This window comes from Notothenia rossii (genome assembly GCF_949606895.1).
Source record: "Notothenia rossii genome assembly, chromosome: 8".
Taxonomy (NCBI): Eukaryota; Metazoa; Chordata; class Actinopteri; order Perciformes; family Nototheniidae; genus Notothenia; species Notothenia rossii.
In genome coordinates this window covers 24,211,955-24,228,194 of record NC_136906.1, presented here as the reverse complement: position 1 = coordinate 24,228,194, position 16,240 = coordinate 24,211,955, and the positions used below count along the sequence as shown (strand labels likewise).

General features: G+C 40.0%; 2 protein-coding genes across 2 annotated transcripts; both read right to left on the bottom strand.

The window, feature by feature from the left end:
- Window positions 1–454: 454 nt before the first annotated feature.
- On the bottom strand, window positions 455–11,531 carry micall2a (mical-like 2a). The gene is made up of 17 exons (XM_079641979.1): window positions 11,134–11,531; window positions 10,688–10,736; window positions 9,389–9,530; window positions 9,079–9,239; window positions 8,795–8,925; window positions 8,192–8,704; window positions 7,463–7,647; window positions 6,576–6,630; window positions 5,923–6,119; window positions 4,878–4,985; window positions 4,640–4,704; window positions 4,333–4,456; window positions 1,976–2,078; window positions 1,704–1,777; window positions 1,516–1,630; window positions 1,367–1,413; window positions 455–1,282 (listed from the first exon to the last, which is right to left on the bottom strand). The coding sequence occupies exons 1-17, from the start codon at window positions 11,274–11,276 to the stop codon at window positions 1,203–1,205; spliced, it is 2,292 nt and encodes a 763-aa protein (XP_079498105.1). The 5' UTR covers window positions 11,277–11,531; the 3' UTR covers window positions 455–1,202.
- Window positions 11,532–13,376: 1,845 nt separating this feature from the next.
- LOC307016061 (visual system homeobox 2) lies at window positions 13,377–15,797 on the bottom strand. The gene is made up of 3 exons (XM_079645098.1): window positions 15,527–15,797; window positions 15,089–15,246; window positions 13,377–14,698 (listed from the first exon to the last, which is right to left on the bottom strand). The coding sequence occupies exons 1-3, from the start codon at window positions 15,765–15,767 to the stop codon at window positions 14,261–14,263; spliced, it is 837 nt and encodes a 278-aa protein (XP_079501224.1). The 5' UTR covers window positions 15,768–15,797; the 3' UTR covers window positions 13,377–14,260.
- Window positions 15,798–16,240: the final 443 nt, after the last annotated feature.

The following is a 16,240-nucleotide window of genomic DNA, read 5'->3' as shown; positions in this document are numbered from 1 at the left end:
ATTATAAATAGAGTACATACCATTCAGTAACACTTAAAATGCTACATTACAGCTCATTCCTTACAAACACTGCAAATGCCATTTCCACACATGAGTGACTCCACACACGTTTGAACATTTTAATAGCTCAGGTACGGAGCATTTCTGATGCAGATATTAGTAAAGAGTAATGTTTAATTAAACCCGGTTTGAAGATAAAAAGCTCAATACAACCTATAGTTTATAAGCCTTCCCCGGCCATAAGCTACTGCTCTACCTAATCCTCTTTCACATAACATTATTGCATCAGCACAGCTGAACATTTTTGCAGCATTTATAAAATTAGCAAAGAAATTAACTGTCCGTACTGTGGCAAATTGGATTTCCAAGTTCTTGCCTAGTGATAGAGCATACCCAGGCTGCCACCTACAGTACAGAGAGGGAGAGGATGCTCTGCAACATGTGTGGCTCATAGCTTACACTCACACACATTTAGACACAACAGGCTTTCTCTCCTGCTAATACCCTAGTTAGTTAAAATCCATTATAAAATAAATATTAAAATAATTTATTTTGAATCAAGGCTGTTTTAGTATAACACATTTATCTATATTTGTATGTGAAACATCCAGTGTCCCCTCCCCTTAAATCATGATAGCTTATTTGTTTAACACCCAACATCAAATGTGTTTGCCCCAGTGCAAGTTAAAGTTAAACATTACAGATCATATTCCAATTATAGAATACATTAACAGAACATTTAACAAACATATTCATGACGAAATAAATGTTTTCGTGTGACACTCTCCTACTGAATCCTAATCAATACAAGGGAAACGCTCGCGGCTGTGTTTGCCACGTAATTAAACACCATTTTCTTTTGTGAAAAAAACTGTGAAAAACAATAATTGTGAAAAAACAGGACACCCGTTGTGAAAAAAAAGAAAATATTTGATCATAAGCCATTTACAAATTCTCACTTCATTCAAACAACAACAAACAAAAAACCAAAGGTGAAAATAAATATTATACCTGAACCTTTAATTTGAAATATTCTGAAACAACTACAAACATGATTTAATCCATAATTCCTCCTAATAGGACATCTGTTCATTTGCCTTCTTATGTACTGCAGTACTTAAATATAAAAACCTTAAAATTTTTGTTTTAAATATGATAATAATACAACAGTCAAATTCATTTAGTAAAAATTGCCGTGAGGATCATTCCACTCGTCTTTTAATTCTCCGCCTGAATAGTTTGGAGATGGAGGATTTCCTCTTATTTTTCGCTTTCTTTACTCCTAGTCACCAACAATAATGTATATTAGTGAAGAATTCAAAACAGAATGTAATTTAAATGAAGAAGTATCTAATGTAATACTTACCAAGATTTTGCATCATTTCATTCAGCTGCTGATCCTCCTCCACTTCCCTAAAATTCAAAAATAAAATTCATAGTTAAACATTTTGTGTTATATTTGCGCTGCATTACTGCACATGTTAAAAAATAATAATTAAAGACACATTGTGTTACCTCAGCCTGTCTTCATCCAGACCCTCCACTATTGCATTCCTGCCATCCACAATCTCTACCAGTCTCTGCATCAACTTCTTTTCCCGCTGTTGCTCTTCTCTGGATTTTAAATGATCTGTAATACAAACAGACTTTAGAGTAAGAAAAATAAAAACCTGATGTTGAGAAGTGAGTTCGAGATGTCTAACCTGGCTTCTCCAGCAGTCTGCGAAGTTCCCCCTCCACACCGGGCTGCTGCTGCTCCAGCTCCTGAGTCCTGGCTCTAAATATATGCATCAAGACATCATGAACGTATAAAAAGGTAAACCTAATTCCTAATCACATGCATCCCAAAACTGCAAATAATGAACGTGGACCCTTCCTAAAGCTTCTTTCAAATAGCAGAATGCCATCAGAAAATATTTCCAAAACGCTCTCCAATAGATTAATTTGCAACCAAAAACGGTTTGGAAGAACTCACTTGTATACAAGCTCCGACCCCTTCCTAATGTACATCTGCTTCTTTCGAATAAGGTTGAACCAGTCGACCATCAGGGGGTCCATCAATATGTCTCCCTCTCCCTCTGAAACACACAACATAAACAATGTTCAATTAAGAAATACACTGAGATACAGTATGTACATACATACACGTGATGAAACTATAACGCCAATATTCTAGACATTTCTGAAAAAGTGTATTAATCATCCACTTCAACAGGTTATTGCAACTCAAAGAGAGGGTTATGAGTTGATAGTGTACGATTCTACGGGGACAATTGAACTGAGAGGTTCCAGACTGTTCAGGCTGTGTAAAAGGCAAACTGTAGACAATTTATTTACAATATATATCTATCTTTGTTTAAAAAAAATATACAAAAAATTATTGTACATACCGGTAATTTTATTTAAAAAAAAACGTTTTAGTTACAAGTTACATAATAATACAACTAAGCACTAACTAAATAAAGATTTTAGTATCACTATACTGCAGCAGTCAATAATACACAGCCTTGCACATTAGGCTACCTTAAGACTAATACTTTACATTTAATGTAAACATTACAAAGATGTGCAACAGAACAAAGATATGTTCACAGTTTGAAATTGGCTTCATTTACTGTGTAGCTGACATCATCAGCCCCCCACCCCCCCTGTTGCATAGACTTAGCAATGAACACCCGGGGTGAATATTCCATTTTACTCTTGGTTTAATTTATCTTCTAAAATACCAAAATATGGCTATCCTCAACGAAATAATTTCTTAGTCGCTCAAAAACTAATATTATTTTGTTGACCAATCAATCCAAGTAGTTCAAATGTTTTAAATCTTTGAAATCCTGTGTTTACCAAAGATGTTTCTTGTAAAAAAAAAAGATAATTTAGCATAAGAAAAAAAGAATAGCAAAGGAATATTAGATGACTTAGACCCAAGGGACCAATTAGTTAACTAATCCAATAAGAGGGGCCCCTAACACTAAAACAATATTCAATAAGTTAGTTTTAAAGCAGAAACACAAAGATGATCCACCTCCAGTTTCTCAAATGTGAGGATTTCTGCATTTCTCAGTCAAACATGAAGATAAAGACTGATGATTTCACAAAACAAACCTTTGAAATGCCGCCTTAGGAAATTATATTTTCTCTTTATTTGACAGGTTTTGCAGTAAAATCCTGAATTAATTGATAGTTAAAATAATCATTACAGCCCTGGAATGAAATAGACAAGTCCCAGCATTCCCATATAATAAAATGACTCTTCACTTCAAAACGTGGTGTTAATATGCACGATTTAGCATGCAGGGGACGTAGAGCAACACGGAGGGAGTACATGTACAGATTTGTCTTCATCACTTATTTAATAATGATTTACAAAACTCCAATAACTTGTTAACTTGTTTTTTACCCCAGCACATTAAAGCTTTGACAAAGACAGTGATTTATATACATTTAAACATAAAAGGCTGTTTTAATATTTATTTTAATGGTTTAGGGATATTTTTGGTCTAGCTATTTTGTATGTTGTGCACTGCTTCACCAAGTCAGACTGGAACACCCTAAAAGGTGGATCAATAGTGAATATTTGCCAAACCAAATTAGTGATCCATCAAAACACACACCAAATAAGGACAGATCAGGACAAGACGGTCTACATGGTGCCATCACCAGAACAAACATGATTTGATTCCGAGTTGCACTGGAGTGCCAGGGTTTAGTTTTTACGACAAGTTGAGGAGTAAATGATCTCCTAGGTGGTGTGCAATTGGTGTCAAATCCTTGCCAAGTGATTGCATGCTCAGGTTTCCTGGGTGGAGAATAAGAGGGAAAAGTATGCAATAGAGCAAATATATATATTACTATACCCAAGTCATGTTGACCTTGAGCAAAGCAATCAGGCCCCCTACTCATACTACCTCAAAAAGAGAGGTAACCTCCCTGTGGGCTGTCTGCGCCTCTCACCTCATTTGGCTGCAGAAACAGTAATAGAAATGGCAGGTATATCCCCAGAACACACACATACAAGCTCCAGCTGATGGTGAGTGAAAGTGTGTGTGTTTCCTGCACGAAGAGATGCTCTCTGAAGCAGCGGTGGGATTCAGCAGTTTGCACAAATACAATAAAATATCACAGCTTGTGTCAAGGTTATTCACTGCAAGAGAGCAAAATTGACCACCGGCATCTTCCGAATAAGTGAGTTTCTGGGAGTGTTTATTTTTAAAATTGCACAGCTTGTTTCTGACACGTCATCATTCAATTTTGCGGGCAGGTCTAAACAAGGAAAAGGAAGGACGTGGGGAAAAAAGGAGTCGCAGAGGAAGAGTGACAGGAATAAAGTACCTTCCTCACAGCTGCGGAGATTCTTTTCCAGCTCCACGCCCTCCTCCTCCAACAGAGCCAAGTTTCTCTCAATATCATCCAGGTCCCTCTCAATCTGCTCCACTGGAACATGATAAGACTTCACCTGATATAAAACAAAAGAACTTAAGTGTCTCAGTGAAAGTACAGATAATTTTAAATTTGAAAATTCCGACTTTGGACACTTAAACGTAAAGAAGGTCATCCATTTTTTAACTGGGAATATAATGAAAGCATATTTGTAGAGCTGTTAATTAATCTCTTAAGAGACTTAATGGAGGGAACTTACAGAGGGTGACCTCATTTCAGTCCTGGAGGCGTTGGTGGGTGACAAATACTTTCCCTTTTTAGCACCTAAGAGGTAGATAAAATAGGATTAGATAGTCCTTTCATGGCAGCTATTCAGAAAAGCATTGTCACATATGACTTCACCTGATTTATTTTCAGGGGAAAATTACTGCTCATATGAAATCAACAAGATGGCGGTGGACATGTATGTGAAGCTTTAATGAAGGCTGGAAACCAACCTGGAGGATTACTGTGATTGGCTGGAGTCGTCGTTGGAGACCTAACAGATTCCACAGCTGACCGTCTGGGTGGGGATTTTATAGGCGAGTGAGTCCCGTTTTTTAAATCTAAAATAAAAAGAACAAAATACTTTAAATGCTGTACCTCTGCAGATAGTTCATTCTGCTAATGCCTTTTTTCTGTATTTCCCCATAACAGAAACAATTATCAGACTTGTTTTTTCTTTGGCACCATTATCATGACTTTAAAAGAGTCTGTTGTTCCGAGTCCTGATTGAAACCAAAAGTTGAAGTTATTTTACTTACATCACATACTTAACGGGGCCCCATTATGCTTTTGGGGTTTTTCCCTTTCCTGTAGAGTGTTATATAGGTTTGTGTGCATGTAAATAATAGGCAAAGGCTAAAATCCACAAGTTCCCTTCAGAGGGAGTTTCTTTCCTGCCTGAAACACCTCCATTGACATCACTATGTAACACTCCTGCTTCTATTGGCTGACGCACAAACACATTGTACGTGTACGTGTGGCTAAGAGGCGGGACATCGCTAAGGGGTTGACCAATCACAACAGAGCCAGCCAGCTAACCAATCAGCAGACTGGGCTCTGGTTTCAGACAGAGGGTGAAAAGAGGTGCTGCAGCACAGGCAGTATGAGAAGAATAAAGAGCTTTTTGAACATTAAAGCACGTAAACATGTCACAGTAGAGACACTAAATACAAATATGAACCTGAAAACAAACATGATTGAGCCCCTTAAACTAACACTAGGTATGGCACCACTCTCATAGTGCATTTTCTCGCCACAGGAGGCAGTCGTTAGCTAAACAGCTAAACACATAATTCAACTTCACATATAAATATTGTAACATACCACAACCTAATTTTAATAATGGGAAATGCCTAGACAAACCAATATATACTATTGTATATCACACAATACACCTTATTGCCGATACCAAATAGCCCGGTAGACAAAGAGTACATTATGAGCGCAAAACCAATACAAACAACATTTCCATTATTAACATGTACAGAAGGAACTCACCAAGGTTTCCAGAACCAAGCTGGGGTTTCTGGGGTGATTCTTCTCTAAAGGGTGCGGGATCAAACAGAGGGACGCTGACTGGAGGTAGTGCAGGTAACAGAGCAGAGGGAGGCCTTGTAGGGCTGCTGGGGACGTTAGAGCAAGTGGTGGACAAGAATCCAGGTTTATGCTCAGTAAAGCCTTCAGCTTCAGCATCTCTGTAAGCAAAGAGAAAAGGCAATTCGCATTTAAAGTGTGTTAAAAAAGACATAATAAACACAGCTGTTAGATTCAAGACAACTATAGGCTGGACATAAAGAATGAAAATATGGGAAAAGCCTCACCTTTCGTTTTGTTATGAGAAAAGGATGAATGGAGGAATCATCAGCAGGGTTTAGAAATGAGAGAATCTAGTGTTAAGAGTGGGGAAGGTTCAGGCCTGGCACTCCCTGGGGCTTGTTAGGAGGGGGGAGAGAGCTAGCTGCTGCAGTCTGAGCCAGTCAACATTAAGAGAGACGGGAGAAGCTCGACGATTCTGCATTCTGGAGAGTGAATAAGCTCAATGGTCAGGGATGTTTCATAACAAGTCTTTCAAGCAGACTTTCTTCCACCTGTGTGACCTACCCATTTCCACTTAGTCATGAGGGAGTAATAAGATGATTGAGGACACTTACTTTGAAGCTAGCTCCATTTTCACAGGTTTGAGCCTCAATTGCGCCCAGACTGGATCTGCAGATTTAGATAAAAACTGTTTAAGTGAATGAGAATAAAAGCATGATAGCAAAAGAAAGCTTGTCAAAAGCTAATCTGTCACATGAACACTTGTTAAAGTCATTCCTAATTTCAAAGACATTTTATTTGACATCTGCTTTAGCAATGAAGTGTGCTCTCTAAGCAGTTCAAGTTCCTGTTCACAGTAAACAAAAGACTCCCTTGACTCTTCTCCATGTCACACCCGCATGAACAGCTCCTAATGAGCGCAGTTACCGGTTTCATTATCTAGTCTCTCACCACAATGATCCTCACCTGCCCATCTGTATTAAAAAGACAAATAATGTTATAATCTGTGAATCAGAGTAAAGGATAATAAACTATGTTGAATCTGAGAAGAGGTGTTCCTGATTTCCAAAACAAGTTGGAGTAATGTCCATCGTCCATATTAACAGGCAACATGATTACGTTCCATGAAAGGGAGACTTCTCTCAAAGATTTGACGACTATTTATATTAAAAATCAACAGTAATTGTCTTTCTGTCTGAAAAGCTACTTCTGTCAGGATGCTGCACCCATGCATGCATATCCGTCCAAAGAGAGTGACAGTTCAACTATGAAAGTTCATTAAAAGTGTGAGACAGAAATTAAAATGTCAGCACCCAGCATTGAGCCACCATCATGCTAAATTCACTGCCTGTATAAATAGGGCAAAGACGACAAAAGGACTTTGTTTTCTATGAATGCGTTCGGAGACAGACAGGGAGAATGAAGGTGGGGGTGGGGGTGAATATTGGCTGGATGTCAAATAATGGATCAGAACAAGTTAAATGAATTGAGTTGTGCTCGCCTTTGGCGGTTGTGTGTACAGTCGTTGGCCTCGTGTTGTCTTTGTTGATGGCCTTCAGACATGGCGGTTCGTTTTTGTTTGTCTGGCTGGTGGCGGGCTGTCCTGCCCGGTTTCCTGCTGGGTCTTGGCTGCATTCATCTTTTCTCAAACCGGGGCCCTCAGCCGGACTTGGCTCCTCTCCAAATCTGCAGAGAAGGGGAAGCCCTCACTGTCAGCCTTTGTAACAGAAGTTGTGAAGAAACCATACAGACAGTGGGAAAGACTAGAAAAGTCCTCATAAGGCTGTCAGGATATCAGATTTTCAGTACATAATTATTGGTGGTAAAATAAGTCATGATTCGAACTTAGGGTAAACATTTCATATGTCATTATCATTGAACTTTTTGGCATTTCTGTTGTATGTTGATAATATAGAGCACTAAGCTTTCATTTGTGTGTGGTTTGTCTCTTTTTTGGCAAATGAATTGAAAAATAGTGTAAGAAGACAGTTTGTAACCATATATCAAGAATGTATAGTGTTCAAAGAGAACAGTTACACTAATGGGTTTTAAAAAACAACAACCAGATGAATCCACAAGGACAAGATATTACCTTATGTGTATTATTAACATGATATCTATATTTCTTTTTTTGAATATGGAGATGGGTAAGCGTCAATACCGGTACATCTCAACACAAATTATTCCAAAGGAGAATATACTTATAAAGCATATGGATTGCAATTCTCACCTTCTCACGGCTGATCGGACGGTAAAGGGTCGTTTGTTGTTGTTGTTGCAGTTCTCCTCTGCCAACTTCTTTCCAATGTTTGTCCTGGCTGTGTTCTTTTCATCATCAGAGGTCAGTGGGACCTTTGGCCTTCCTGAGACACTTGAAGGGTCTGTCTGCTTCCTGTTCCCTGCTGAGGCCTCTGTGAGTGGCACTGCCGCCTGAAAGAACCTCTGCCGGGCCGTCTGCGTCCGATGGGCGGAGGCCGTCCAGGACTGGGAAGGCGGAGCCGGACTGACTACTGGCTTCAGGAGGATATTCAGTGGAGCTGACAACACAGAAGAGGGGCGTGGTGCAGGCTGGGTCTGACTGGCACTGTTTACCCACCCTGCTGAACCACTGGGTCTGTTTTTGATCCCGAGCTCAGAGGAGGGCGGTTTGCAACTGTTCTGGTGGGCGTTGCAGATGAAAGTGTCTGGATTCTTCCCGGGTTTGTACCCTCCTGCATGAAGCACGCTCGAGCATTCACCGCATCTAATAGAAGTTTTAAATAACATACAAAACATTAACACCATGAACAGCACATGACAGGAAAGCATCAATGAATACAGACTATATTCTTACTTGAAACAGCTTCTGTGATAGAGCTTGCCGTCCACAAAGTGCCTCTGAACCAGATGGACATGGCACTTGCACGCAACACATTTGCTAGTGAGAGTCCCATTTTTGTTAGCGTTCTCTGCCAGAACTGGCTTCTGTGAAAGAAATAAAAAAATAGAGGTTATGCTTTATTCCAAAAGGTATTACACTGACAATAAACCTCATTGTTCCTATGTATATCATCTAGGAAGTAATGGTTAAGACAACAACGATGTCCATCATTTCAAAATCTTTATTTGGACACTGACCTGAACAGCAGCTCTGGCCACCTTGGGGGAGGTCTGAGCCGTGGAAGGTAAACATTTCTCAGTGGCGGTTTTAGACACAAAGGTTTTGGAAACCACTGGCAGATTTTTCTTCTCTGATGGCTCCTCCTTGGAGCCCTCTGCTGGCCTTTTTACACCTCCCACTGAGGAGAAATAAAACACCACCAGTGTCACTCATCACAATTAAGCACAGGAGAGAAACAATATACTCAAGCCTAAAAAAAAATGTAAGAAAGGTCCTGATTTAAAGAAAATATGCATTGTCAGGACATGTAAGGCAGTTATGTCTCACTTGGAGGACGTCCTTTGAAGTAGTTGTAGTACTGGGAGACGTAGGTGAGAATACTCAGCCTGTCTGGGATCCTCAGAGCCACCATGTCCTCTGCGTCTAACAAAGCAGGAATCCCCAACTTCTCTTCTGCAATCTGAAAAGCCTTAACAGAAAAATACATAGTTTAACAAAGAGCCCTCAACTCCTGCCAAGATAAATCTTATGTATGATGCACTGTTTTGCCATTAGAAAACACAATATTCACTGGGCTCAGCATTACAATTACAGCATGTGTAAAAATGTCAGACAATACAATCTACTTGAAATAGAGTGGCCGTACTCAGCCCAGAGAGGTCTGCATAATGAATAGCGAACTTCCTGTGAGCTTGTAGGGATAAGAAAGGGGATGGAGGGAGTAGGATACCGGGCGGTGTTTGGGATCAGCCCGGACATGCTCATTACATTTAGAGCAAAGCCTGACTGAATACCAAGTCTGCTAATATGAAAGACGAGCACAAAAGATAAAGAATGTGAGACTGCTGCTTTTCCTACAAACACACGGTTCCTACACTCATAAAATAACCACCTGTTAGAAACATGACACTAGTCATGAAATATAGAAGAGTGTGAGTAACATTCACAGTGTCCTGTTTCGGCACACCTTCAACAGCTCATAACTAAAAACCTGATCAAACAATAACATGTTCACATCCTGTAAATGTTCTTCTTCATGGCTAACATTCAACAATCCAACAATAACAATGGCTTCAAGTTAACTGTCATCATATAGATCGAGTGGCAGAGGATAGGGAGCCTCATTCAAAATGAATAAACTGAAGAGCCTCTCCCCTTAGCTCAGGTTTTTTGCTGACACTGCCAGGATCATCCAAGACAACAAGGAAGTGCAAACTGTGGCACTGCGGGGCCTTGAACCCTCCAGAGGAAGCTGGTAAAATGGAAGAAGACTGAATTATGAAGGGGTCCGTCCCAGCGGTGCTGCTCGGGTCATGTTGGGGTTAACAAAAATAAATGAGGTCAAGTGGACAGAGGCAGAGTAAAGACTCAGAAAGTTGTATAGGGGTCTGAAAGTGATTGAAATGTACATTCCAACATGCAGCTTCTGCTTAAAGTGCTCTGCTGTTAAAATGTTGAACCAGCTAAATATTTAAACGTCTGCTGCATGAATGCCAAGTGGAGAGCAAACACGGTGAGTGTCTCTGCATGGGCCATTGGGGGTTAATGAAGTGGATGTGCTATATCAGATTTTGCAGCTTGAGTTTGAACTCAATGTGACAAAGGTTTAACAACTTGACATATTACCAGTCTGTTGTTCTCAAGCACATCCTCCTCTTTGAGTGAGTCATAGTCTCTGGAAGACAGAAATACAATAGACAAATAAATTAGACATGCTGTTGAAAATAATCGAATTCAACTTAAAGGGTTTTAGAAAGATGTGTGGAAAAGTACTTTAAAAATGTTCTAATCTCTTCTTTTTTTTATTTTACACATGATAGGTCACTTTAGGAATAACATTGAAAACAGCAGGAGGACATAAACCAACGATAGGATGACTTAAATTATAATCAGAATTTCTAAATTAAATTCACTTTTAGGTCAGTTCCATACACAAAAAAAATAGAAAACCCTTGTGGAAAACACTACAAGAAATAAAACATTTCCCCAGGCTTCCCTAGACCCAACAAAAGTAGCCTACTCAGCCAAACCCCGGCCGAATTTCACCCACTTTTTCGAGATGAAATACTCACATCAGGTCGGGTCTGTACTTGTGTATAAGCGCGCAGAAAGCCATTCCGTTCTTGAAGGAGGTAGTCATGTTGGTGATGGCCACATCTCGGTAACCATCACACTGCAGTTTACACCACTGCTCCAGAGCCTTGATGGCAGCCATGCTCCTAGCGACACACTGCTCTCTCGGTACAAAGTGTGCAACAGGCAGAGGCTCAGTGTGGAGGAGTCGGAGGAAAGAGAGGTACAAACAAATGTCTGTGTTCAGGCTTTGACCGTGAAGTACGGCGCTGCAGCTGCGTCCTGTTTCCTACTCCACCTGAATGACAGCCAGCGGGACGAGCTGCTCACTGTGTCGGCGCTCATTACGCTAATTGACCCTGACTGCTGATTCCACACTAACAACAGTGGAGCACAGCTCACACAGAGAGGTAAATAGCAGCACTGGTGTTCATAATTCATGCACTTTTTTGCAGGCTGTATTGACCCTGAATTAGTCCAAATAAAACTGTTTGTTTTTTTAAAACACTACCCATTTTTACAGAGGACAATTAGAGGTGTTGCACATTGTTTTGCAGTGTTTTCAGTGGTCATACAAATGGATACAAAATGTGCCTAACACATGTTTTATTATTCTGCATTTAGTTCCAGTGTACAACCTCAGTCCAGCCAAAGCTAGGGGACAAATAAAGGTTCATTCATGGATGCCACTTTAAATGTTTAGGACTAAACCCTTACATGTTGGGTTTAGTCAAACATAAAAACAGATCTAAATAATTTATAGCTTCTGGCAGTTAACTCCTCTCAGCTAAGAAAAGCATTTGGAGTTTTATCTATTATGTTTATTCATTTATTATAATTTGTAATTGATTAAATGCATAGGGAAGTATCCCCATGTTAAGAGTTTGATTGATGGGCCCACATAAGACATAATGGTTGGACTTACTATAGTATAAAGCTGACTAATGAGTCCCAGGGTTTTTTGAAACAGGATGTTGCTGAGTTGTTTTTATAAGGGCACTAGTGTTCTAAGGTTTTGAAGGTCTTTTGGAATCTCATCTTAGTACAAGTAATATTCTTTTAATTGAATGCTTCCTACAACTCATCATTGTCCCAGTAAAGGAGGAAAATGCTGCAGCATTTCTGAAGTAATTAAACAGCGGACTTGTTATCTCAGGCAGCATATATCAGGGTCAGTGTGCGGTATGAGGACCAGGAACAGAAGCTATGACATACATTTTTTCCCCCCCTCAGTCATCCTTGTGTGGGGCCTAATTGGGGACTAATTGAGGCCAACTATTGTCATAAAAGGACTCTGCCCTAATTAGCCCTTATTATGGTGTCCCACCATTTTTTAAGGGAAAACTTGTGACATGATTTCACAGTAACTTCCATGAAGTATAGTTATCATGAAGAATTATCCTCTAAAGTTTTTTTACAGAATTTTGGCGGAAGGTTTTAAGTCGTTCTACATAATCAAGGAATAAAACCACTTGTATACTATCTCTATGTGCTATTCTGAGCCATTTTGAAAAGCAGTTACATATTCAACCCTGCTCATTAGTGAGTTGAACTTGAGTCTTTGAAATGTGAGTGACCCACACTGACCTCATTCACTGCAACACATGAATTGTTTATTTGTTCAAAAAACTATGCAGAGTCACATACCTCTAAAAGTTTCATAAAGGTAAACACAACAAATAAGATACGCATTAGTTCGATTTTAAAGAAATTGTCTCATCTCTTCTATCCTGTCTGAGGACATCTTCATGCCCTCTAGGGGGCAGCGTTACAGCACCGTGAGATAACTGTCTCACAACCTGTGTTTCAAGCATTAACAATGCATGAAACGCAGGAAAATACTCTGTAGGACTTTAACTAGAGCTATACCAGGAGAATTGTTTTACAATGTGTGCATTCAGTACACACAGTCAATAAAAAGGACCGTTTAACATCAATGTATTGCATCTAAAACTATTCTATTCATTTGTTGAACTTGTTAATATAAAAAACGCTATCAGAAGATCAAAGATACAAAACAGTTTGAAGGAAATTGAAACTCTTGTGTATTACAAGTTTTAAAACCATGATCATCTCATCATCATGTGTTATGTACTAAGTAAAGCTATGACATACTGTACTTTACCACTCCCTTTTTTATTAGTTTAATATGTTTTCACTTATAATTCCCTTTCATATCCCTCCATAAAATGTGGCCTTCCGTTTTAAGATACTTAAAAAGGCTTTTGTAATCAGAAATTAACATGTTTTAGAAGTTTAGTTTATTGCACCATAACCAGATTGAGGAATTTGAAAAAACTGAACATTTTGTGATTTTACCATTTACAACAGCTTTGTGTAATTATAATTTCACACTGATATAGTATTTTTTGCATGTTTTGATTGTTAAAATGGGCCCTTATAATTAGCAGTCTTTATGAGTCTCTCACTTTCAATCAAAACAAAGTAAAAACAATATATTTTGTTTTTTTAAGAATAGAGTTCAACAATACAATTATTCTACATTGGACTCGCACATTATTTCATTTCTAAGTTATTTCCTTTGTTTCCTTTGAGGACGTGTGGCTGCTTGCAGACATCCTGCGTGTCTGTGAAGGGAAACCCGAGAGGTCAGGGATGAGAAGCTATTAGTGAAATCATTTAGAAATGATTTGACTGACTCAGATTTCAGCTGTGCCTCAACAGGCTGATGGTAAGATGGCAACATTTGTCATTTGTCACTGTAAGCTGTTCAATAATGACCTGTGTGGCATTCATTCAAAAGGTGACAACCTCAGTCACATTAATGAAATGTTAGAAAGTGCGTAGAGAAACGGCAATTGCATGTGAGAAAACCTGTTCTTAAAGTAGATATACAGTAGAGTTTTTACAGTTTTACTACTTAACCTTCAGAATGACTTTAAAAGTTTAATTAAATAAAAAGTTACAGGAAATGTAAAAAGATGAAATAGTGCAGAAAGAAACATACTTATTATTTGAAAGAAAATCATTAACATATAACATTTTATACTAAGGTTAATACTAAAGCTCCTCACCCAAATAGTTTACAAAGTAAGTTCCTGCGCATTAAGTGTCTATGCTGTTTTTTATCATTATTATCTGTACAAACAGGAAGAAGGAAAACTATCAATCACTGTGGACGGCATCATCTTCCTGTGTTTGGGACTGTGTGTCGCCTGCTGACATGTTTACAGAGCTGTGGATCTCGGCCTTGTGCTCTCTGGCTTTGGCCCTCAGCTTGGCGATGCTGCAGGAGCGGAGCTCGTCTGAGCTCGGCCCCCCCGGCCCCCCCGGCCCCTCCGGCCTCTCCCACTTCCCCGACCTCGGGGTCGCAGGCTTCAGACGAGCGCTCAGCGCTGCACTCGCAGCTTTTGTCCATGGATAGTTCTCTCCTTCCTGTCGTCTCTCCCAGGTTTCGTCGTCACAACTCTCATTCTGCCGCGTCAAACTCTTGCTGGCTTTCTCACACATTTCATCACTGTCTCTTTTTACAAAAGGCCCTGCGAGCTGGCCCTGGAGTTTCAGCTGCCGCCTCATCTTGGCACGGCGGTTTTGAAACCAAACCTGGAGACAAATGTAAAAATACTTAATAGATGTAATAGGGGGATAGAAATGTAAAAACAGTTTGTGTTGCACTGTTTAAAATCTGAACAAAAACATTTTGGATAATGCGTCAGCCTCTAAGTTCAAATTCAAGTTCATTTTAGGATGTTATCCTAATTTTATATAAATTGATTTAAAGTTAATTGACTTTTAGTTTAGTTTGCCGTAACTATCCCTCCCATCAGTAACTGCCGTGAAGACAAATCCTGTCATATATATAATTATTTGAATATTGTTTGTCACTACACAGAACTTGGTACTGCTGGACTGACAACATAGTCTGCAGGGCGTAAAAGATTCCTTTGCAAATAAAAATGAATAACAGTTGACTCAGTTCAGTGATCCAGTTACCTGCACTCTGGCCTCGATGAGGTCCAGTCTGAGGGCCAGGGCCTCCCTCATGAAGATGTCGGGGTAGTGGGTGGTCTCGAAGGCCTTCTCCAGCTCCTCCAGCTGCCAGCTGCTGTAGTTGGCCCGTGCACGCCGCTGCTTCACTGGCCTCTGTTCATCTGGAAAACACAGCGCGAGCACCAATTACACAATCGCCAACGGGTGACAAGGAACTAATGGCTCTAGATTGGATAATTAGCACAGCGATCATTAGGCCCGCTTTAACACTGCTTGATAATTGATTGTTAGTTACGAGCTGTTAGCCAATCTTTTGTAAACATTTACACTGCAATCAGATGGTGCTCACTGACTGTCTTAGAGACTGTAGACATGCTGTGCCAGTGTGGTTGCACGTGTCCAGAAGCATCAGCCTGCTTTATGGCCACACTTTGAACTCACCTATGCCCTCTGTCAGCGGCCCTATCCCGACCGCCTGAGTGGCCAGGAGGAAAGCTTCCTTGCATGGATCTGGCTGCAGATAATTCCTCAAGGATTCGTAGCTGATGAAGGGACCCGGGATCAGAAACTGATGAGGAGAGCCCAGCCTGGTTGGGAATGCAGGGAAGAAATGAGCTGCAGGTGAATGGAACAATGCAGGCAGGAGAGTAGATATTAGTTGTCCTGGGCCAAACATGTCCATGATGTTAAGAGTCCAATATTAAGTCCAATGTTAAGGGACAAGTTTAATCCTACAATGACGATGAAAAGTTGCTGAAATGCATCTCAACATCCATGAAGAAGAATAGAAAATGATTGTCCGCATGTATTTGCTGGTTGTTAAAGCCGCAGCATGTGTCTGAGGGGCAGGTATAAGGTGTTGCCAGAAGAGTAAAGGTAACACTTGAGTAGTGGAGGTGGTCTCACCTGTGCTACTCTTCCAAAACCTCCCCCTTGCCTCTCCCAGTCACATGACCTCCAAACAGAGAGCAGGGTTTGGTCTATAGAACGAAAATCCAACCTGTGATTCAGCTCTCAGTGCATTATCCGTACTACTGCATCCGTGTTTGTCGCATTAGTCATTTCTTTCCCAACAATCTGTTTTCTTAAATGAACTGATAGCGCATGGTTCCCCTGAAATGTTGCCCTCTTCTACAAGGTAAAAGTTGCAACATC